The sequence below is a fragment of the Perognathus longimembris genome, chromosome 20, assembly GCF_023159225.1.
Source record: "Perognathus longimembris pacificus isolate PPM17 chromosome 20, ASM2315922v1, whole genome shotgun sequence".
Classification (NCBI taxonomy): domain Eukaryota; kingdom Metazoa; phylum Chordata; class Mammalia; order Rodentia; family Heteromyidae; genus Perognathus; species Perognathus longimembris.
This window is the reverse complement of record NC_063180.1, coordinates 46,401,222-46,423,424: the sequence shown is the minus strand read 5'-3', so window position 1 is coordinate 46,423,424 and position 22,203 is coordinate 46,401,222. Positions and strand designations below refer to the sequence as shown.

At 50.6% G+C, this 22,203-nt stretch overlaps 1 protein-coding gene across 1 annotated transcript; it reads left to right on the top strand.

Annotated features, from left to right (window-relative positions):
- Positions 1-592: 592 nt before the first annotated feature.
- On the top strand, positions 593-17,607 carry Ctxnd1 (cortexin domain containing 1). The gene is made up of 2 exons (XM_048330103.1): positions 593-845; positions 17,305-17,607. Exon 2 carries the CDS (start codon positions 17,366-17,368, stop codon positions 17,543-17,545), a length of 180 nt encoding a protein of 59 aa, XP_048186060.1. The 5' UTR covers positions 593-845; positions 17,305-17,365; the 3' UTR covers positions 17,546-17,607.
- Positions 17,608-22,203: the final 4,596 nt, after the last annotated feature.

Below are 22,203 nucleotides of genomic sequence, written 5' to 3'. Positions count from 1 at the left end.
AATTATAAACAAAAACTGCATGCACGATGGCACAGCTTCAGTGTTTTCACCTTCTTTCTTCCTCTGATTTAACTGCAATCTCCAGATTTTTCCAAACAGCCCTCCTAGCCTGGCCCCTCACTTTAACGGAGCTGTTTCTCTTGCTTTTAAGCATAAGGCAGGTGGATTCTTCAGCAGACCTTTGATGGGATGTTGGGGTTTTTTAATGTTTGGGCCTTATGGGGGGTCCCCCTCTGCTGAGGGTGTCACTGATGGTTTGGGGAGAGCGTCTGTTGTGCCAGAAGGGCGCTGTCGGGGGGAGGGTGGGCGCTGTGGGGGGGGCGCTGTTCGGGGAGGGTGGGCGCCATTCCAGGGAGGGTGGGTGCCGTGGGGGGGGGGTGGGCGCTGTCCGGGGAGGGTGGGCTCCGTCCGGGGAGGGTGGGCGCCGTCCGGGGAGAGTGGGCTCCGTCCGGGGAGGGTGGGGGCCGGGCGGGGAGGGTGGGCGCTGGCCCTGGAGGGAGGGGCTGAAGTTTTCTCTAGGCGTTTCCACTTGAATGGCGTCCAGCGTCCTCGCCTTTAAAATGCCCGGGCGGCCCGGGCTCTGCTCAGAGCCGGCTCCTGGCCGCGGCCGGCCCGGGCTCCCCCGCGCCTCCCGGGCGCTGACTCAGCCGCAGCCCGGGCCCGGGCAGCGCGCGCCCCGCGCCCCGCGCGCCCCACGCCCCGCGGCCCCCGTGCCCCGGAGCCTCGCCGCGGGCGACCGGCTGCCGCCGGGCTGGAACCTCGGTCCGCCGCCCGGAGCATCGCCACCGCCTCGGCGCCGTCCGCGACCCGGGACCCCGCGAGCGCTCGAGACCGGCTTGGCCCAGGTAGGGGCTGCGGGCTCCGGGCTGCGCTTCTCCCGCGGTCCTCGCGCCGCAGCCGCCCCGGGACGCGCGTGGAGCGGCCGGTCGGGGCCAGGATCCTCCCCGCAGCCCACCCTCCCCGGCGGCTCTGCGGCCCACCGGCGGGCACTGCGGCAGCCCGGGCCGCGGGGCTCGGGTCTGGGCGCCCAGGGTCAGCGGTGCCGAGCGCGGAGCCGGCGCAATGCGGGGCCCGGGCCTGGGGCTGTGGAGGAGGCTGCGTGTGGATTTTGTTTGGGTGGCGGGTGGGGGTGGGGGGAGTGGAAAGTGGATCGAAGTTAGAAATCCCTTTCCAAGTCAGGTCCCTGAAAACGCAGTCGCTCTCTGTGTGACAGTTACACAGAGCGAAGTCTCAATCTCTCTCTCTCTCAATCTCTCTCTCTCTCTCGATCTCCTTCCTCTCTCTCTCTCCTCTCTCCTTCTCCTCTCTCCTCTCTCTCCTTAATGAAGGTCCTGGGAAAAGTTGTCCATGGCAGTTGCACTTAAAGAAACGTCAAATCTTGGTTGGATTTTTGTCTTGCTCTACTAGAAAAAGCCTAATTCAAGTGGATAGATAGATGGATGGATGGACAGATTCTGGGAAATGTTTTATGGGGTTTGGTTAAAAAAAGAAAAACCCTGTTGCTCACAAGGAAAGCTCTAGAAATGGAGAAATCAGAAAATCCAAGGTGATGTCCAATGTCCCTAGATGCACCCAAGGGTCACAATGGCCTGTCAGGATGTGGCTGAGAACTCATTAATAATAATTAACTCCTGAGGGGCAATGGAGGCTTGTGTCTCTAATCCTAGCTTCTCAGGAGGCTGATTACTGAGGATCACCGTTCAAGGCCAACATAGGCAAGAAAGTCTCTGAAACTATTAGCCCTTATTAACCACCAAAAAGCTGAAAGTAGGGCTGGGGATATAGCCTAGCGGCAAGAGTGCCAGCCTCGGATACACGAGGCCCTAGGTTCGATTCCCCAGCACCACATACAGAAAACGGCCAGAAGCGGCGCTGTGGCTCAAGTGGCAGAGTGCTAGCCTTGAGCGGGAAGAAGCCAGGGACAGTGCTCAGGCCCTGAGTCCAAGGCCCAGGACTGGCAAAAAAAAAAAAAAAAAGCTGAAAGTAGAGGTGTGGCTCAAGTGACAGAGTGCCAGCCAAAGCTAAGGGTAGGCCCTCAGCCCCTGAGTTCAAGCTCCAGTACTAACAATTAAAATAATAGTGCTGGTGGCAATGATAGTGTTGTTGTTGTTGGTGGTGGTGGTGGTAGTGGTAGTGGTAGTGATGGTGGTGGTGGTAGTGGTAGTAGTGGTGGTGGTGGTGGTAGTGGTAGTGATGGTGGTGGTGGTAGTGGTAGTAGTGGTGGTGGTGGTGGTAGTGGTAGTGATGGTGGTGGTGGTAGTGGTAGTAGTGGTGGTAATGGTGGTGGTGGTAGTGATGGTGGTGGTGGTGGTGGTGATGATGGTGGTAGTGGTGGTGATGATGGTGGTGGTAGTGGTGGTGGTGGTGGTAGTGATGGTGGTGGTGGTGGTGGTAGTAATGGTGGTGGTGATGGTGGTAGTAGTAGTGGTAGGTGGTAGTAGTAGTGGTAGGTGGTAATGGTGGTAGTGGTGATGATGGTAGTGGTGGTAATGGTGGTAGTGGTGATGATGGTAGTGGTGGTGGTGGTGGTGGTGGTGGTGATGGTGGTAGTCTTGGTACTGCCCTCCCTGGGAGAGGCTCCCTCAGACCCCACTTCCACATGCTTGTTTTGGTTTTACCTGAGCTTCCCCAGATTCCAGCCAGAGGAGAGACATTCTAGTCGTCACTTGGGCCTTATGCCACCATTTTGTCTGGTGGATTGGGGTGTCTGGAGTTAGAGGCTCTAGGATTCATGTGTTAAATCCCACCCCATCCCCCATCCCCCACATCAGCAAGCCACTCCTTGAGCTGAATGGGAATCACCTACTAATGCTCTCAGGAAACCTACCATGTGAATGTGGGATATGGCAGAGCCATCCCAGGTTTCCCATGTGTGATTTGTACTCTGGGTCTTGGCATGTTCAGGAATGGTGCAACATGAGCTATCAGGTATCATTTTGGATAACATGGGTTGGGGCAGGGCGGGGGAGGGGAGACAGCAAGCACAACCTAAAACTCACCTCTTTAGGGGCACAGCTCTGAGACAAATACATTCATCCCAGAGAGAAACTGTGGCTAGGCTGTTCATTTTTTTAGACAGTCTTTGCCCCAGTATACTCCAAAAGACTACTTTGTAAATCACTTTCTTTCTTCTAGTAATGCTATTTATTCTTCCTGAATGAAACACAAGGAATGAATGCAGGAGCGTTACTGTGTGTCTGACAACCAATTATGTGTGGAAACATTATAGCAACGTGTGTGTGTATGTGTGTGTGTGTGTGTGTGTGTGTGTGCCAGTACTGGGCTGAAGTATAAGGCCTTGCCCTCTTGCTTAGCTTTTCAGTTCAAGGCTGGCGCTTACTCCTGAGTCACTCCTCCACTTCCTGTTTTCTGTTGGTTAACTGGAATGAGTCTCAAATTTGTCTGCCTTGGGTGGTTTTTAACGATGATCCTCTACTCTCAGCTTCCTGAGTAACTAGGATTACAGGCCTGAGTCACCAGTGCCTGGGTTCTGTTCTGAGTTAGAGAACTGTTCATCTTCCCAGTTTGTTTTCTCATTGGACCAATGAGGCATTCTGGAGAGACTGCCTGACTAGTTCATCTGTCTTTGACAAATATTTACCCTCCACAGCAATTTCCACAGCGCTCACTCAAATCTGCAGCCTCAAGGTGTCTCCCAGGCAGGGTTTGCTGTACAAGTTCAATGCAATTTCAAGACCTAAAAGGAAAAACAAAGTGCCATCAAGGAAAATATCCTGTCTGGCCAAAGAGAAAGAAGGGTGTTTATGAAATTGTCAGATGTCCAAGTCTTCTAGGTTAATGCTTTTAATAAATTAAAATGTAAAGAAAGATTCTAATGGTCCTGGATTTTGGCATCAAAAGCCCTGGAACTGGCCCATGTCTGTGCACGACTTGGGCAAGTGTCTCACCTCTCTCATCCTGGCTACTCAGGAGGCTGAGATCTGAAGGGGGAAAACTGAAACCAGCTCAGTCAGCAAAGTCTGTGAGACTCTTATGCCCAATTAACTAGCAAAAAGCTGAGAGTGGAGGCATTGCTCAAGCAGTATAGCACCAACCTTGAGCAAAATAAGTCAAGCAGGAGCGAGAACCCCTGAGTTCAAGTTTCAGTACTAGCACAAACAGAAAAGCAGTTTCACTTACCTGCCATGACAGTTTCTGCATTGCAGAACTTGAATTAAATGAGGTCATCCACACTGGGGCCCAGGGAGTAGCCTCTCTGTCTATATGATCATAATTGCATCTGTGAGTTCCTGATGTTCTCTGACCCTGGGACTCAGTTTCCACATCTATAAACTAGAAAGCTGCTGCCTTCCTTAAGGATGGCTAGAAAGAATCCATCTGTAAAGGAATCCATCTGTAAAGGAACCAAGCACACAACACGTTTCACACTCACAGTCTCTACAGTCCCTCCTACAATCTACTCAGAGTACCTCACTCTACTTCAGGAAAGTTCCTCTGTGTGCCTAGCCCCCCTGTTCAATCTACAGAGACACTGGGGGGCAGCGGGTACTACACAGAGGCTCTCCACCCAGTGCTCCAAGGATTTAGACTCAGACCACTTTCCTGGGGAACTGCCCAGTTGCTGACTCAAGTCTGTTTTGGCCCACAATTGTTTGGCCCTCATACACCTAGTCCTGAAGGGGTGTGTGTGTGTGTGTGTCTGTCTGTCTGTCTGTCTGTCTGTCCTGGGGCTTGAACTCAGGGCTTGGATGATGTCTCTGCTTTTTTACTCAAGATGAACACCTTACCATTTGAACCACATCTCGACTTCCAGCTTTTTGCTGGTTAATTGGAAGTAAGAGTCTCATGGACATTCCTGCCTGGCTTAGCTTCCAACTAGGATCCTTAGATCTCAGCTTTCTGGATGGCAAGGATTACAGGAATGAGCCACAGGTACCTGGCTGGTAGTTTTAAAATCTCTTCTCTTGTATTCTTGAGTCATAATCACTGTACAGATTTATGGAATAACAGTTTTCCACTGTTCACATGGCAAAGGAAAGCCCCAGACAGAGGAAGAAAAAGAAAAAGCATTTTCTCACCTGGACTAGAGCCTCCCTGACTTACCCACAGAGGCCCTGAAGCCTGGGAAATGGCCTCCGGATGCACTATTTATGTTCCATGTATTTCACCCTGCCCTTAGGAGAACTGTCCTCTCTGAAAGATCTGGTACCTTGTACAGAAATCCCATTAGAATTCCAAAGACTTGGAGTAACATCCCACTCCTGTCCTGGGAGAGGCTAGGGGGAAAGGGCCTTTGTTCCTCCAGGAGATGGAAACAGGACCAGAAAGCACAGGAAGGGTATTACCAGCGTTGCAGAGCAGGCATGAGGAATGGAAACACGATGCTCTGTGATAGCAATGTTTGTGCCAGGTGACCATGACGAGTTCAAAGAGGTAGCCAGCATGCTGATGTCTATTTGTCACCCACAGGTGGATAGTCTCTCTTTGGCTCCATAGCCTTCCAGAATTCTGAATGGCATACATTTACCACTTTGTCTTCTTCTGTGCAAAGCAAACATTGCTAATCAATCGTCGTGCTCTTTGACTTATGATGGCTTTGTGGAGTGACAACTCTCAACAGTTGTCTGAAACTGGACACTGGTGGCTCACACCTGTCATCCTAGCTACCTAAAGGCAAGATCTGCAGGAAAGGTCAGCAGGAAAGTCCGTGAGATTCTTATCTCCAATTAGCCATCAAAAAAACAGAAGTAGGGCTGGGGATATGGCCTAGTGGCAAGAGTGCTTGCCTCCTATACATGAGGCCCTGGGTTCAATTTCCCAGCACCACATATACAGAAAATGGCCAGAAGTGGCGCTGTGGCTCAAGTGGCAGAGTGCTAGCCTTGAGCAAAAAGAAGCCAGGGACAGTGCTGAGGCCCTGAGTCCAAGCCCCAGGACTGGCAAAAAAAAAAAAAAAAAACAGAAGTAGAGCTGTGGCTCAAAGCGGTGGAATGCCAGTCTTGAGCACAAAAGCTCAGGGACAGTGTCCAGGCCCTGAGTTCAAGCTCCAGGACCAACCAAAACAAACAAAATTTTAAAAAGTCAGGAGTAGAAGTATAACTGAAATGGTAGATTGCCATCTGTGAACAGAAAAGCCAAGTGAGACCATAAGACTCTGAGTTCAAGACCTAGTGCTGGCAAAAAAAAAAAAAAAAAAAAAACAACCAATCAAAAAACAACAACCAGGTTATGTGGTCATTTCAGTAGAGGGGAAGGATTGGGTTTTCCCCTGCTTTCCTGACCTCCCCACCCTCTCCCCCTGCCAAGTCTGTAAAAGTTGCTACAGTGAAGCCAATCTGATTCCCAGGGCTCCCAAGCTAAGTGCTATGTCTCCTGGTTATTTGATCCCCTTTTTCCAGGTCCTAGGAACACATTAACAACTTCATTCTGAGATTTGCAGGATGAGTAAAGTCACCACCTGTAACAACTGGAGTGTAAAACAAGAACATTACTGGGGGTCAGTATGTCATGCCAGTGAGGTCCTCTGTGCCTAAACTGTTTTTCTGTGTGTGCCCATAGGGGAGCTTGAACACAGGACTGGGGAGCTCTCCTGTAGCTTTTCACTCAAGGCTGACACTCTACCTTGTGAGCCACAATGTCACTCTGAATGGATAGCATGCATTTATCACGTTGGTTTCTTCTGCCAAAGCAGACATTGCTAATCAATCATCGTGCTCTTTGACTTATGATGGCTCATTGCTGGTTCATTGAAGACAAGAGTCTTTTGGGTTTTCCATCCCAACCTGGCTTCAAATTGTGATGCTCAGATCTCAGCCTCCTGGTAGCTCCTGAGCTTCTTTTTTGGTGGTTTCTCTGATTGCTGAGGCCACCTCTTAGGAAGATGGCAGGTTTCCCTTTGTTAAGCTGGAAACTGTTGGTGCACAGGGGTTACACGGTTGGAACCCACCCTGCATGTGCCATGCTCCAGTCCACGTGTCACCGGTGTGCCTGAACATGACCCTGGGTATGCTTCCCTATCTGTTTGTAACTCAGACCTAACTTCCACCTACGAGAAGAAACCTGCCCTTGGTCTCTCTGAGCCCAGCTGGCTTCATGTCAGATATATTTTTCCAGGTCCATCCATTTCCCTGCAAATGACAAATATTATTCTCGCTGACAGATGAGTGACATTCCATTATGTATCTGTGTGTGTATAATGCAATGTGTGTGGTTTCATATATATTTATGTGTATGTGTTTGTACTTATGTGTGTGTGGTTTTATATATATTTATGTATATATTTGTACATGTATGTGTGTATGTATATGTAAAGGGCATCTGGTTCTGATGAATACTGCAACAATATACATGGCTGTACAAGTGTCTTTACCGTGTTGACTTTGACTACTCTGGATAAATGTCCAGGAGTGGTCTCACTGAATTGTAGGGCTGTTCTGTATTCAGTTTGGAGACAGACAAATAGAGAAAAGGTGGGGAAAAGCAATTAAAGCTTTGAATGTCCATATGTGCAAATGGAGGTGACTTGAGGGCAGGGGTGGGGGTGGGAGAGATTGAGAAGAGTGATGGAAGGGGTGACATTGGCCAAGATGGATTGTACTCATTTTCTAACTCGTTGAATTGAAACTCTTTTATACAGCTACTTATAAATAATATTTAAAAAGAATTTCAGGGAAAGCAAAGGAAAAAATGAAGGAAAAGAAGGAGGGGAAGGAAGGGAGGGAGGGAGGGAGGGAGGGATCAAGCAAGCAAGCAAGCAAGCAGGTGCTGGTGGCTCACACCTGCAGTCCTAGCTACTCAGGAGGCTGAGGTATGAGAGTTGTAGTTCAAAGCCTGCCTGGGCAGAAAAAGTCTTTAAGAATCTTATATCCCATTGACTTCCAAAAAGCCAGAAAGTGAAGGTGTGTCTCAAGTGATAGAGCACCAGCCTTGAGCAAAAAAGCTAAGGGAGAATGTGAGGCCTGAGTTCAAACTCCAGTGCCAACATACACATGCACACACAGAACCTGGATAATTTCTGTGATTTCTGGACTTCAGCTATGACATGTAATACTTATGGCAGACAAAAGGCATCAGAGCTGGACCTTCTGGAGTTCCCAGTTTGTCCTTCAGAGATTGTGGACACAAGATTGGGGACATCAGCCTGAGGCAGGGTTGACAGTCCTCTTTGTGTGTCATGGCTTCTTTGGATATCAGAAAACTAGGATGTCCTTGCAGGCCCCCCTGAGGGAGCTGCTGTGCATCACAGCATTCTGACCGAGAAAGGGAAGGAGGACTGCCAACCTTCTGCCAAGACAGGGGGCCGTGTGGACACTAGGGGCACAAGCAACAGACAGGGCAAACTCGGCTAAGTTGTCTCTGTGATTCTCAAACTTTAAAATTTGAGCCTGTGATTCTTAATATCTTAATATTCTTAATACATTAACATCTCTCTTAATATCTTAGTCTCTCTTTTCTCTCTCTCTCATGCCAGTGCTGGAGCTTGAACTCAGGGCATTGTGCTCTCACGCGGCTTTTCCCTCAAAGCAAGCAACTCAGAACCATTCTGATTTTTATGGAATGCTAGGAAGGCCCTTTGTCCATCTTCAGTCTGCCTTCAGGTGTTTTTTATTATTACAACTTCTATTGTTATTATTGTTCATTTCATCTTTATATAAAGTGAACTTTAGAATTAGACCATTTGCCTCTTTGAAGGACAGAGATGTTAATGTCCTATGAGCTGAGGTCATGTGAGTTCAGAAAATAACTGTTTGCTGTTTGTTGTTTGTTTTCTGTGTTTGGTGCAGGGAGATTGACCCCATAATCGGTAGCACACACTCTTCTATGAGAATATCCCAGACTCCATTTACCTCTTTCACATATTTTTTTCTGAGAAAAATAAATCTTCTCTGTCAGGTGCCAGTGGCTCACGCCTGCAATCCTAGCTTCTCGGGAGGCTGAGATCTCTGAGCACAGGAAGGTTCAAAACCATCCTAGGCAGGAAAGTCCATGAGACTCTTATTTCCAGTGAACCAGAAAAAAATCTAGAAGTAGAGCTGTGAGCAAAAGAGCTAAAGGGACAGCACCTAGGTCCTGAGTTCAAGCCCCAGCACAGGAATACACACAAAGCTTCTCTAATTGAGCAAGTTATAAATAGACTGTTTATTAACAGTATATATATGTATACTGATATATATGCTGTTATAAATATACTGTTAATATGCTGAAAAATGCAGCAGCAAGAAACAACTATCTGCCACATAACTTATTGTAGATCTTCCTCTAGGTTTCCCCTTGTGTGAACAGAAAGTGGATTTATTACAATTTGGACCAAGTGCAGTTAAAATAGAAATAGTTTTTTTTTTTTTTTTTTTTTTTGTGGCCAGTCCTGGGCCTTGGACTCAGGGCTTAAGCACTGTCCCTGGCTTCTTCCCCCTCAAGGCTAGCACTCTGCCACTTGAGCCACAGCGCCGCTTCTGGCCGTTTTCTGTATATGTGGTGCTGGGGAATCGAACCTAGGGCCTCGGGTATACCGAGGCAGGCACTCTTGCCACTAGGCTATATCCCCAGCCAGAAATAGTTTTTTTTTAACATAAAAAAATTTCCAGGGGCTGGGAATATGGCCTAGTGGCAAGAGTGCTTGTCTCGTATACATGAGGCCCTGGGTTCGATTCCCCAGCACCACATAGGCAGAAAAGGCCAGAAGTGGCGCTGTGGCCCAAGTGGTAGAGTGCTAGCCTTGAGCAAAAAGGAAGCCAGGGACAGTGCTCAGGCCCTGAGTCCAAGGCCCAGGACTGCCAAAAAAAAAAGAAAAAAAAAAGTTAAAAAAATGTTTAAAAAAAAATTTTCCAAATCACAATCACAGAGTTACTGCAGGTGCATGATTCCGTGGGGTCGACGCCAAGGAACTCTCAGTCAGTAATGCTGAAGTCATTGTGTGATTCACTGTAAGTTTCCCTGCCCTTAATTTTGTGAAAAATATGACCACCCCCCCCCCCCAAAAAAGCAAGTGGGTTTCCAAAGCGAGGTAAAAGCTGGTTGCTGAATTGAAATGCTCAAGTGAGGATTTGATATTTATTTTAAATTGTGGCCTGGCTTTAGGGAACCCTCGGACGCGTGACAGGAAAAATAAATCAATGAAGTCCAGAGCTAAACTCTAAGCAGCAGCCTGAGTGTTCAATCTTACCTTTTTCCCTCAACCACTCAAACCACACCTCTACTTCTGGCTTTTTGCTGGTACATTGGAGGTAAGTTCTTCATGTCTTTTCTGCCCAGGCTGGCTTTGAAGGAGGATCCTTGGCCCTCAGCCTCCAGAGGAGCTTGGATTACAGGCATGAGCAACTGGCTCCTGGCACTCATTTTAAAACGAATAACCTGGATAGCCTCTTGGAGAACAAACTTTCAGTCTGCCGGTCCACATTGGTTCCAGGGGCCACATGCCAGGTGAGGATGGCAGGGAAAGGATAGACAGAGCCTTGATACATCTGCAGAGGACAGAATAATGACAGCTCTGCCTGGGCTTCGTCCTCAGTGCCCTGAATGTTGTCACGCACCAGCCCTCTGCTGGGAGGACTTGTTACGTTCAGAATCAGAGGCGACAAGAGGTGAAAGAATTCACCAGGTCACACTGCTCATAATAATTCCAAGTACTGCCCTCATTGCTCAGGAGGCTGAGATCTAAGAATCAAGGTTCAAAGCCAGTGCAAGCAGGAAAGTCCGTGAGACTCTTATCTCCAATGAACCAGCAAAAAGCTGGAAGTGGAGGTATGGCTCAAGTGGTTGATTGCCAGCCTTGAGAAAAAAAAATTAAAATCTAAGGAATAGCACCTAGGCCCTGAGTTGAATCCCAGACCTATGTCTGCCCATGCCTTCCCTCCAAGGCCCTGAGGGCTTGCCAAGGTGGGAAAGGGAACCCGCAGTCAGGAAGAATCATGGTGCCCATCAGCGAATCCAGGCTCAAAGGTCCAGGCAACATGAAGAACTTGGCCAGATCTAACCATGCTTTTGTCATTCTGGGATAACATACAATGGCCCTCAGCACCATAGCCACAGGGGTCCCTGAGCCTGGCACAGCCAGACCCCACTGGCAGTGCCAAGCGACATCAGCCCTGCCAGCAGCTGCCCTTGGCTCAGCCTTCATCCTGAGACAACAAAGACAAGTGGAAGTTGGTGTTTTCTGTTTGTGTGTCAGTCCTAGGGCTTGAATTCAGGGCCAGGGCACTGTCCTTGAGCATTTCTACTCAACGCTGGCACTCTGCCACTTGAGCCACAGCGCCACTTCCAGCTTTTTTACTGGTTTAATGAAGGTAAGAGTCTCATAGACTTTCCTGCCTGGGGTTGGCTTCAAATCTCAATCCTCAAATCGCAGCCCGCGGAGTAGCTAGCATTATAGGTATGAGTACCAGCAGCTGGCTTATGATTACTGGTTACATCTTGAACAAGCCCAAGCTCCTTGGGAACTTGTCACGAGTAGTGGTGGGGACCGGAAAACCTGTCACGAGTAGTGGCGGGGACTGGGAACTTGTCACATTCATTGGTGGCAGTCATTGTCTCACTCTGAGACAGAGGTAAGGTAAGCAATCTCCCCAGAGCATAAATCTCAAGGACAGTTTTTATTTTGGCTTTTTTTGCCTTGTGGTATGTGTGTTGAACTGGAGTTTGGAGCTGAGGACCTTGTGCAGTCACTCTAAGGCAGGTACTGAAGTGCCAGACTTTGAAGTCAGGCCCCACTTTACCACGTGAACCTGAAAATAAGCAGGCCCTGTGAGCAAACCCAGGACAAGCTTATTAGGGCCCAGCCGGTCGAGAACTCTAACGACTGGGAATGCTTAACTCTAACCGCCCCTAGAATACCTCGAGCCCTGAGCCAATCAGATTTGTACCCATAATCTTGCTTGCTTAAACACCTGATTGCTGTAACTGTCTTTTGCCTTTATAAGCTCTGTATAATCGCAGCTCGAGGCTTCCTCCTAACCTCCGCTGTGTCGGTGGGTAGGACAAGGCCCGGGCCACAGCCACACTTGAATAAAGCCTTGCCTTGCTATTGCATTTCGGAATATCTGAGTCTCGGTGGTCTTCTTGGTGGTGGTTTCGCGACTTGGCATAACAGTACTCTACCACTTGGCCCAGCCCAGAACTCATAACTTTTATATGAAACCTTCTTCTAATGGCCAACTCTCAGGAATGGTCAGTTGTAAAAATTAAAGTTTCTACAACCTCACAGTCTTTGCTCAGATCTCAGGGCCACCATTCTGTGACCTTTCACTCACCTGCTCCCAGATAATGACTGGTTCATGAAGATTTTCAAACCAAAGGGTAGAACTAAATCTTCTGTGATGCCGAGCACTGGTGCGCATGCCTGTCATCGCAGCTACTCAAGAGGCTGAGATCTGAGGATGGCAGTTTGAAGCCAGCTTAGGCAGGGAAGCCCATGAGACTTTTTTTTTTTTTTTTGCCAGTCCTGGGCCTTGGACTCAGGGCCTGAGCACTGTCCCTGGCTTCTTCCGGCTCAAGGCTAGCACTCTGCCACTTGAGCCACAGCGCCGCTTCTGGCCATTTTCTGTATATGTGGTGCTGGGGAATCGAACCTAGGGCCTCGTGTATCCGAGGCAGGCACTCTTGCCACTAGGCTATATCCCTAGCCCCCCATGAGACTCTTATCTCCAGCTAACCACAAAAAGCCAGAAGTGGAGCTGTGGCTTAAGTGGTAGATGGCTAGCATTGAGCAAAAAAGCTTAGGGACAGTGCCCAGGCCCTAAGTTCAAGCCCCAGGACCAGCACCCAATAAAGAAAAATATCACAAAATCCCTTTAAAACTTTTTTGTTCTTCTTCTTTTAAGAAACTAGTTGATCTACTACCATGACTTATTTTTTTTTTTTCCTTTGTGGTGGTCCCGGGGCTTGAACTCAGGGCCTTGGACACTGTCCCTGAGCATTTTTGCTTAAGGCTGGCATTCAACCACTTGAGCCACAGCTCCACTTCTGCCTTTTTGCTGGTTTATTGGAGATCAGAGTCGCACAGACTTTCCTGCCCAAGCTGGCTTTGAACTGCAGTCCTCTAGATCTCAGCCTCGTGCGTGGCTGGGATGACAGGCGTGAGCGGCCAGTGAACAGCTTGATTTCATGATCTTTTCAGAGACCATTCGTATCTCATGGGGCTGAGTTGGCCACAGGCTGTAGTTGGTCCACCCAGCTGGACCCCATGCAGTAGCAGTGTGAACCCCCAGAAGGGGCCCAGCACTCCATTTCCACAGGCATCACAGTGATCCCCTCCCATGGCAGGAAATGACCTCCTCACTCTGACCCTTTAGAGGTTCTGAGCATTCCCAGAGAAAGCTGAGGCCGAACAGCAGTGGCCTGTGGGTGTGTGGGGTGCTTGCCCTGTGCCGAGTGCCCCTGCACACCGGGCGAGCCTCCGCTCCTCCGATCCTCACCACACCACAGCTGCTTCCTGTGGGTGCCCATTTTTCAAAGGGGTAAGCTGAGGCTTGAAGAGCTGGGCAGTGTGCTCCACAAGATTCTCTGTTTTCAAGGGGCAGAGCCAAACAGGAACAAGGAGGGCACAGAGAGGGGTGTGGAAGGGATAAGGAGGACAGGGAAGGAAAGAGGGGCATGGGGGGGGTCAGGGAGGGGTGTGGAAGGGATGAGGAGGAGGACAGGGAAGGACAGAGGGGCATGGAGGGAGTGGGGGGGGACAGGGGAGGTCAGGGAGGGGTGTGGAGAGGACAGGGAGGGGACAGGGAGAGCCCAGGAAAGGTCTTAGGAGCAGAACTGCATGACAGCATGGCTGGGAACACCCCGTGACTGTATTTAACCACTACCCCCCTGGGGGGGGAGGTTTAATGGAGAATGGAAACTGGGACTCGGTTTCCCCTGTAGCACCTGTATCCTGAGGTCCTGCCCAGGTGCAGCTCCTGTCAGTCAGCACAGGTCCTGCAAATGAGCATGGTGCAGGGTGGATGCCAGGGAGGCTGGGGGCTGAGTGGTACCCAAGTCCCGAGTTCAAGCCTCAGGACACACACACACACACACACACACACACACACACACACACACACACACACACAGCTGAAGGCATGGCTGAAAAGGTAGAGCACTTTCCCAGCCTGCTATAGTCCCTGAGTTCAATCCCCAGAAATGCTTTGGAAAAAACCAACAAACTGCTTAGCCAGGCATGATTTGCTCCCACCTGTCATCCTAGCTACTCACGATGCGGAGGTCTGAGCATCATGGGCCAAAGCCAACAAAGGTGGACAGGACTCCAAGTAAGCAGCAAAAAGCCAGAAGTGGAAGGTGTGGCATAAGCGGTAAAGTGCCATCCTTGAGCAAAAAAGCTAAAGGACATTTTCCAGGCCCTGAATTCAAGCCCCAGTATTAAGGTACACACACACACACACACACACACACACACACACACACACACACACTTAAGATCTCTTTGCCAGTGCTTAGTAGCGCCAAAAGGAAGTAATTACGTAAGACAAAATGGATAAAAATGGCAGTCACACTACAATTATAATCTCCATTTCCTAAAAGTATCTTTAGCCCAGTACTGGTCTGAGCCAAGATGGTTGTATGTCTCCAGACACATAAATCTTTACAAGTGATTCCTTGAGACTCTTGAGAAGGAGTGCAGAGAGCTAGGGCTGCCCTGGGGATCCAAATGCAGTTCCCATACTGTCCTGCCAACATCACAGCCCCCCTCCTCTCGCTGCTGGCCAGATACCCCCGCTCTAGCCTGCTCTCTTTCCACCCATCCCTCATCTAGGTCACCCCGTCCAGCTGTACCAAGGTCATTGCTGGCCTAGGCCCACCCAACCCAGGGGCCTAGGGCTGGGATACCCTGGGAGCTCACTTAACCAAATGACCCTCCTCCCAAGTGGAAATGTCATGTATGTACAAATAAGTGAGGCACAGGTGGTTCACGCCTGTAATCCCAGCTACTGAGGAGATAGAGATCTGAGGATTATGGTTCAAAGCCAGCCCAGGGAAGAAAGTCTAGGAGATATGGATCAAGTGGTAGAGCAACAGCCTTGAGCAGTGTGGGAGGAGGGAGTGAAGCAAGAGTGTGAGGACCTGAGTTCAAGTCCCAATACCAACACACACACACACACACACACACACACACACACACACACACACTCATATGAAAAGTAACAGCAAAGGCCCTTCTCAGTGTACATAGGCTTTTGTCTTGCTATATGATTTTTTTTTTGAAAAATACTTTATTATCAAGAATCTGGCACTAGGATCACAACAGAAATAGTCCTTTTCTTTCCTTGTCTTCAGAATGTGCTGGGTAGTTGGGGGCTTGGGTCTACACAGAATGTGGTGTCTCTAGTTGGGTCCTGACCTAGGAGGCAGAGATCTGAGGCTGGAGGCAGAGGCTTATCTGGCAGGCTGACTATGAGAGGAGCAGGCCAATGGATAAGTCAAGAGATGTTTCTAAGCCAGAAGAGATGGGATTAGTGAAGGGTACTTGAGAAACAGAAGCTAAGTCTCCTTCCTAGTTTGGAGTGTGGGTACCTAGCACAGGAATACAGAAAACAGGCTAGACATGCCTTTTTTTCCCCATACTACTTTTATTTTTTTATTTTTTTCAAATTTTTATCAAACTGATGTACAGAGAGGTTACAGTTTCATACGTTAGGCATTGGATACATTACTTGTACTGTTTGTTACCTCGTCCCTCGTACCCCCCCACCCTCCTCCCCCTTTCCCTTTCCCCCCATGAGGTGTTCAGTTCACTTACACCAAACAGTTTTGCAAGTATTGCTTTTGTAGTTGTTTTTCTTTTTTTACCCTGTGTCTCTCAGTTTTGGTATTCCCTTTCAATTTCCTAGTTCTAATACCAGTATGGACTCTATGGTCTCCCTTATTGGGTATAATTAGTACAGGTATAGGCAAGTCACAGCACAGGATCACAAGAGCCCAATAGCTATACCCTTATGATCACATAAGATGATGCTAAGTGAAATGAACTCCATGTTATGGAAACGATCGTTCTATCACAGTTGTAACTACTTTCAACGTCCCATGTGTATCTGTAGCTACTATTATTGATGATGTTCTTGTATCACCTTCCTGTGGTTGTCCCTACACTCTCTCTGTAAGCTTATCTGAGTATATTAGACATGCCTTTTGTGGAGGTTGATAGTAAGGTTGTATTTGTTGCAAATATAATGCACTGAATGGTCCAGAGGGGCCTAGAGACAATTACAGAGAGAGGGTATGGTCAGAGATGCACGGAGTGGTGGAGAGAGCGGAACATGAAGGAGCAGAGGGGTCAGGACAGAGCTGCGAAATCCTGCACAAGCAGAGGAAGGCTGCGGGGAGAGAGGCGGGGAGAGAAGGAGGTGGAGAGTATGGTCACATGTAGAGAGGTCATCCTGGGTTGCTATATGATTTTTATGCTCTCTCTTTCTCTCTCCAGAGTACGTGGCCTTGGGCCAAGGTGAGCCTGAGCACCGATGAGGGGTGGGATTAGAACCCCAGGCAGATCTCCTGATAAGGCCCTGGGGCTGGAACCTGCCAGTCAAACATCTGATGATTCAGCAGAATGATTGCTTTACAAGCCTGGCTGTTTCCTCAGGAAGAACATTTCCCAAGTTCTTCTCATCTCTTTCTTTATTTAGCACACCACAGAGCTATTTGAAGGACTTGGCTCATGAATTCCTCCCATGTGTAGACCCTCACATCCTTAATGAGCCATTAGCTACATCCAGGGACAAATGGGTACAAGGAGTTACATAACAGAGCAGCCAGAAATGTTAGGAAGGAGCCAGTGCTGGTGGCTCACACCAGTCATCCCAGCTCCTTGGGAAGCTGAGATCTCAGGATCGAGAGTCAAAGCTAACCAGAGGGGACACATCTGACAGACTTCTCTCCAATAACCAGCACAGAGACAGAAGTGGGGCTGTGGCTCAAGTGGCAGAGTGCTAGTCTTGAATTTTAAAAAAGCTAAGGGACTGCGATCAGGCCCTGAGTTCAAACCCCAGGACCAGTACAAAAACTACTGGCGGATAGGATGAACATTGTGGTTTAAATATAGCCCAGGCAGATAATCCAAGAGACTCCTATCTCCAATTAAGCCAGCAAAGTGTCAGGAGTGGAGGGTGACTCAAGTGGTAGAGCACCAGTCTCCAGTGGAAAAGCCAAATGAGAGTGTGAGGGGCCCTGAGCTCAAGCCCCAGTACCAGCACACACACACACACACACACACACACACACACACACACACACACACACACAAATAACCAACACGAAAAGGGGCTGAAGTCATGGTTCACATGGTAGAGCACCCTGAGTTCACTCTGCATTAATTACCACAAAGGGTCCTGACTGTGGTCTTCCCCCACTTCTCCACAGGGGTGGAAGATGGTCCCAGCTCAGCCCATGCGAGAGGAGGAGCCCCAGTCATCGTCCCACGATGGAGGAGCCCAGCCCCGGGCCAGTCTACGTGGACGTGGACAAAGGCCTCACCTTGGCCTGCTTTGTCTTCCTCTGCCTCTTCCTGGTGGTGATGATCATCCGCTGTGCCAAGGTCATCATGGACCCATACAGCGCCATCCCCACATCCACCTGGGAGGAGCAGCATCTGGATGACTGAGGCCCGGCCAGTCCCCCGCCTGGGCCCCCCACCTGCCGCCACCTGCCCGGTTCACCCCCCCAGGACTGGTTCCCCCCACCCAGGCCCCCCCCACTGCCACCTGCCTGCCCCCCCCCAGGACTGGGCTTCCCACCCAGGCCTCCCACTCCCCCTCCTTCCTGCTCCTCCCATCCACCTGCCTGGTCCCCCCACCCAAGACCCCCCACCCACCACCACCGGCCCAGTCCACCCAGGACTGGTCCCCCCGCCCGGGCCCCCCCACCTGCCACCACCTGCCCGGTCCCCCCCCCCAGGACTGGCCCCCCGCTCACGTGGGTTCGGGCTGTGAAGGCACACCCAGGCCTGCCGTGGTTACAGGGGCAGGAGGACATGCCCCTGCCTCCTGGGGAGAAGAGCAGTGTATGGGACTCCAGGCCACCGCCAACACCCTTCCAAGAGATCCGGACCTTACAATAGTGCCCAGCGAGAGGCTGCCCAGAGGACAGGCCCAAGGAAGGGCCAGGGGGTGGGCAGTGAGGGGTGCAGAGAACACTGGGGTGCCTTTTCCCACGAAACATAGCACAAAGGCACACAGGCTGCTTCCCAGCAGTGCTGTCTTTTAAGCTAAATCATAGAAGGATATATTTTCCTGTTATAAATGACATGTGAATGGTAGACGCATGCAGAGATAGATAAAAGGATGAGGGACAGTGCTGCGGAACCCAGTCTCTTGGAAGCCGTCTGTCTGATCTGTGCCTTCCCGCCTTTCTGAACATGGGTTTTGAGTCCAGCTCAACACCAGGCACCCCATGCAGAGTCCCTCGGGGTGACCCCGTGTGTCCCCGCTTCTCATCTGACTGCGCAGTAGCAGCCTGAGTTTGGTGTCCGTTGGTTGGTTTGGGGTGTTTGACCAGTCCTGGTGTGGAACTCAGGGCCCGGGCACTGTCCCTGAGCTTGTGTGCTGAACCCTGTCTCCCACTGGAGCCACAGCACCACGTCTGGCTGTTTTTTCTTTCTTTTTTTATGCCCAATTATTTTATTACATACATTATAAACATTTTTTAGAGGAGTTTTAAGTTCACAGGAAAATTGATCTGAAGCTGAGAGGGAGCAGAGTGTCCTGTTTGTTTTTCTGAGTGGTCTCTGGAGCCCTGCTCTAAGAAGGGACTCACAATCAATTACTTCTCTCTTTCTCTTTTTTTTTGCTGGTCCTGCAACTTGAACTCAGGCCTTGTGTTCTGTTCCTGAGTTTTTCTGTTCAAGGCTAGCATTCTACCAGTTGAGTCATAGCTCCACTTCCAGCTTTTTTGTTGCTTAATTCGGGATAAACATGGACTTTCCTGCCCACTTCTGGCTGTTTCTGATGATTAACTAGAGATGAGAGTCTCACAGACTTTCCTTCTTGGGCTGGCTTCAAACTGCGATCCTCAGATCTCAGCTTGACAAGTAGATGGGACGGCAGACCTGAGGCACCGGTGCCTAACCATAGGTGCTCTTAGCAACACGCATTTCAGCAGGTGGCTGGGGTATGGCTTGCTCATCATCTCGTTCGGCCATCACTAGCCTCAGCGTGTAAACTTTCAAGAGCACACAGTCCAGGAGACAAGTGTTGGACCAGGAGACCTGGGTTCTAATCCTCCTTCAGCCATCAGAAGCTGTGTGACCCTCAGCAATCAGCCCACCTCCCTGTGCCTCAGCTCTCACTGGAAGACTAGGTGGAAAGACTTGTTTCTTTGTTGTCATTGTGTGTATTTATTTCACATGGACACAAATACAGGAGAGTGTTCTGAATGTGAGGTGCAATGGTAGGGGAGGGTTATTGCTGACTCTTCTCTGTAAATCCAGTGACCTTCCAGTGAGAATACTGACTCAGTGGGGCACCAGTGGCCCTGCCTGTCATTCCAGCTACTCAGGAGGCTGAGGTCTGAGGATTGCTGTTCAAAGCCAGCCCAGGCAGGAAAGTCTGTGAGACTCTCTTCTCTCCAATGAACCACCAGAAAAAGTTGGAAGTAGGGGCTGGGAATGTGGCCTAGTGGTAGATTGCTTGCCTAGCATGCATGAAGCCCTGGGTTTGATTGCTCAGCACCACATACACAGAAAAAGCCAGAAGTGGTGCTGTGACTCAAGTGGTAGAGCACTAGCCTTGAGCAAAAGAAGCACACCTGAGTTTCTTTCCTCGAATCTGTCCCGCTAGGGGGGAGCCTGACATCTCAGTTTGGGGTGGAGAGCCCTGGGCCCCAGGATTCTGTGGGTTCTGATGGCCACTTTCTACAGGCCAAACTACTGGCCAGGGTCATGGGCCTGAGGGAGACTCAGCGCAACCTCCTCTGTCCCTTATCTCTGGGGACAGAGCATCTACTAATTGATGTCACTGTCATGGTCATGGGAGCCCACCACCCCCATCAAAAACCTGACAGCCAGACAGCAGTGGCTCACACCCAGAATCCCAGCTACTCAGGAAGCTGAGATCTGGAGGATTGTGGTTCAAAGCCAACCTGGGCGAGAAAATCCATGGGACTCTACATCCAATGAACCACCAAGAAACCAGAAGTGTTTCTGTAGCTCAAGTGGTAGAGTACTAGCCTGGCGCACAAAAGCTCAGGAACAGTGCCCAGGCCCTGAGTTCAAGCCGCAGGACCAGTGCATGTATGCCCTAACCCCCACATGTACACTCATACACACACACATAACCCTGTCCTGCACATGCTCATGCACATGCACATGTGTACATACACACACATGCCAGGCTAGCTCTAAACCTCCTTCCCTGTAGAGGTCCTGGGCCTATTCGCCCCCTCCGTGTGGGCCCCTTTCGCTCTCACGCGTATCCTCTGGTCAGTAGGAAGTAATGTGGGAGCAAGGGCCACGGATAAGCTCCGGACCAGGTGTGGCCGCGAGAATGCCCTTCCCTGCATACTCACCAAGAAGGCCGGGTGCGCACGGACATCCCGGAGTCAGCTTCAGGAGGTTCCCAAAGTTTTATTCAGGGGAGGGGTTTATATAGCAGTAATAGCAAGGGAGGGGGAGGGACTGACCAGGTGCTAACGATAGGCTGGTGAGCATGTCCATCACGGTGATGTCACAGACCTTCCCGCAGAGGGGGAGATTACAGTCCCCCCAGGTCCGGTCAGAGGGGGGGCTGGTTTGGGGGAGGTTCCAGACCCTGGGAGAAGGTAGGAGTGGCCAGCAGCCAACAGTCCCAGGTCTTAAAGGTATAGCCATCCCAGACACACACACACACACACACACACACACACACACACACACACACACATCACCTGCAGCTGTGGGAATCATCCTAAGGCCTACATTCTCAACACCCCATCCTGTAGCCCCAGGTCCGCAGAAAAATGAGTTCCTAGAGCACTGTCACAATGGAGTCACCTCAAAAGCATGGGCTAGATTGGACTCCAATACCAGGAGTGCACTGGCCCCGTCCCCCAGGACACCAATGGCCCGGCCATGCACATCGCCCAGTGAGATCCCATCACAGCCCAGGGATGAATGCCCCGCACCCTGCCTCAAGATTCCCAGCCAGGCCTGGGAGCAGAGGCCTGCAGTCCTAGCTACTGGGGGGCAGAGATTGGGGGACTCATAGTTCTGCCAAGGCATGAAAGTGAGACTCCATCTCAACGGCTCAGTGCCGTGGTGCCTGCCTGTTATTCCAGCTTCACGAGGGGGGTGTGGGAAGGGGACTATGACTGGACAGGGGTGGGCTTCTCTCAGCCCCAGAGTGAAGAAGCGTAACAAGGACCAGGACAGTCCAGGCTGGCCCTACACAAAAATAACCAGCACAAAAAGAGGCTGGGGTGCGGCTCAAGTGGTGGAACAGGGGCTATGAGTGACAAAGATAAAGGAGAAGGGGAGGCCTTGGGTTGAAGTCCTAGCACCAGGACAAAAAAGTAAAATTGTGTGAGTGAATAAAGGGCAAATGGCAAGATCTGGGCAGGTACCATGCATCATGTCCTAGCTCTGTGTCCACAGGCCTCCTGCCTCCTATCTCCACACTTTGGGTCCCTACCACCCTGACCCTCACATCTCCTCGCTCTTGTGTCCCCCCCAACCTGAACTTCCCATCTATTCACTCTATCCTCCTCCCACCCTGACCATCCCATATCCCCACCCTGGGTCCCTCCTGGACCCCGTGTCTCTCATCATCCCCCCCCTTCTGCTCTGTGCCTCCTCTGACCCTGACACAACTCCTCATTCTGTCCCCCCAACCCTGACCCTGACACAACTCCTCATTCTGTCCCCCCAACCCTGACCCTCCCATCTCCTCACACTGTGTCCCCCACCCTGACCCTCCCATCTCCTCACTCTGTCTCACCACACCCTGACCCTCCCATCTCCTCACTCAGTCCCCCCCACCCTGACCCTCCCATCTCCTAACTGTGTCCCCCCCACCTTGACCCTCCCATCTCCTCACTGTGTCCCCCCCACTTTGACCCTCCCATCTTCACACTGTGTCCCCCCCAACCCTGACCCTCCCATCTCCTCCTCCGTGTCCCCCCACCCTGACTCTCCCATCTTCTCACACTGTGTCCCTCCAACTTTGACCCTCCCATCTCCTCACTCTACCCTCCCACCTTGACCCTCCCATCTCCTCACTGTGTCCCCCCCACCCTGACCCTCCCATCTCCTCACTCTACCCTCCCACCTTGACCCTCCCATCTCCTCAC

Bases quoted from the DNA above. Each gene is read 5' to 3' on its own strand.
- Ctxnd1 (XM_048330103.1), top strand. From the start codon at position 17,366: ATGGAGGAGCCCAGCCCCGGGCCAGTCTACGTGGACGTGGACAAAGGC.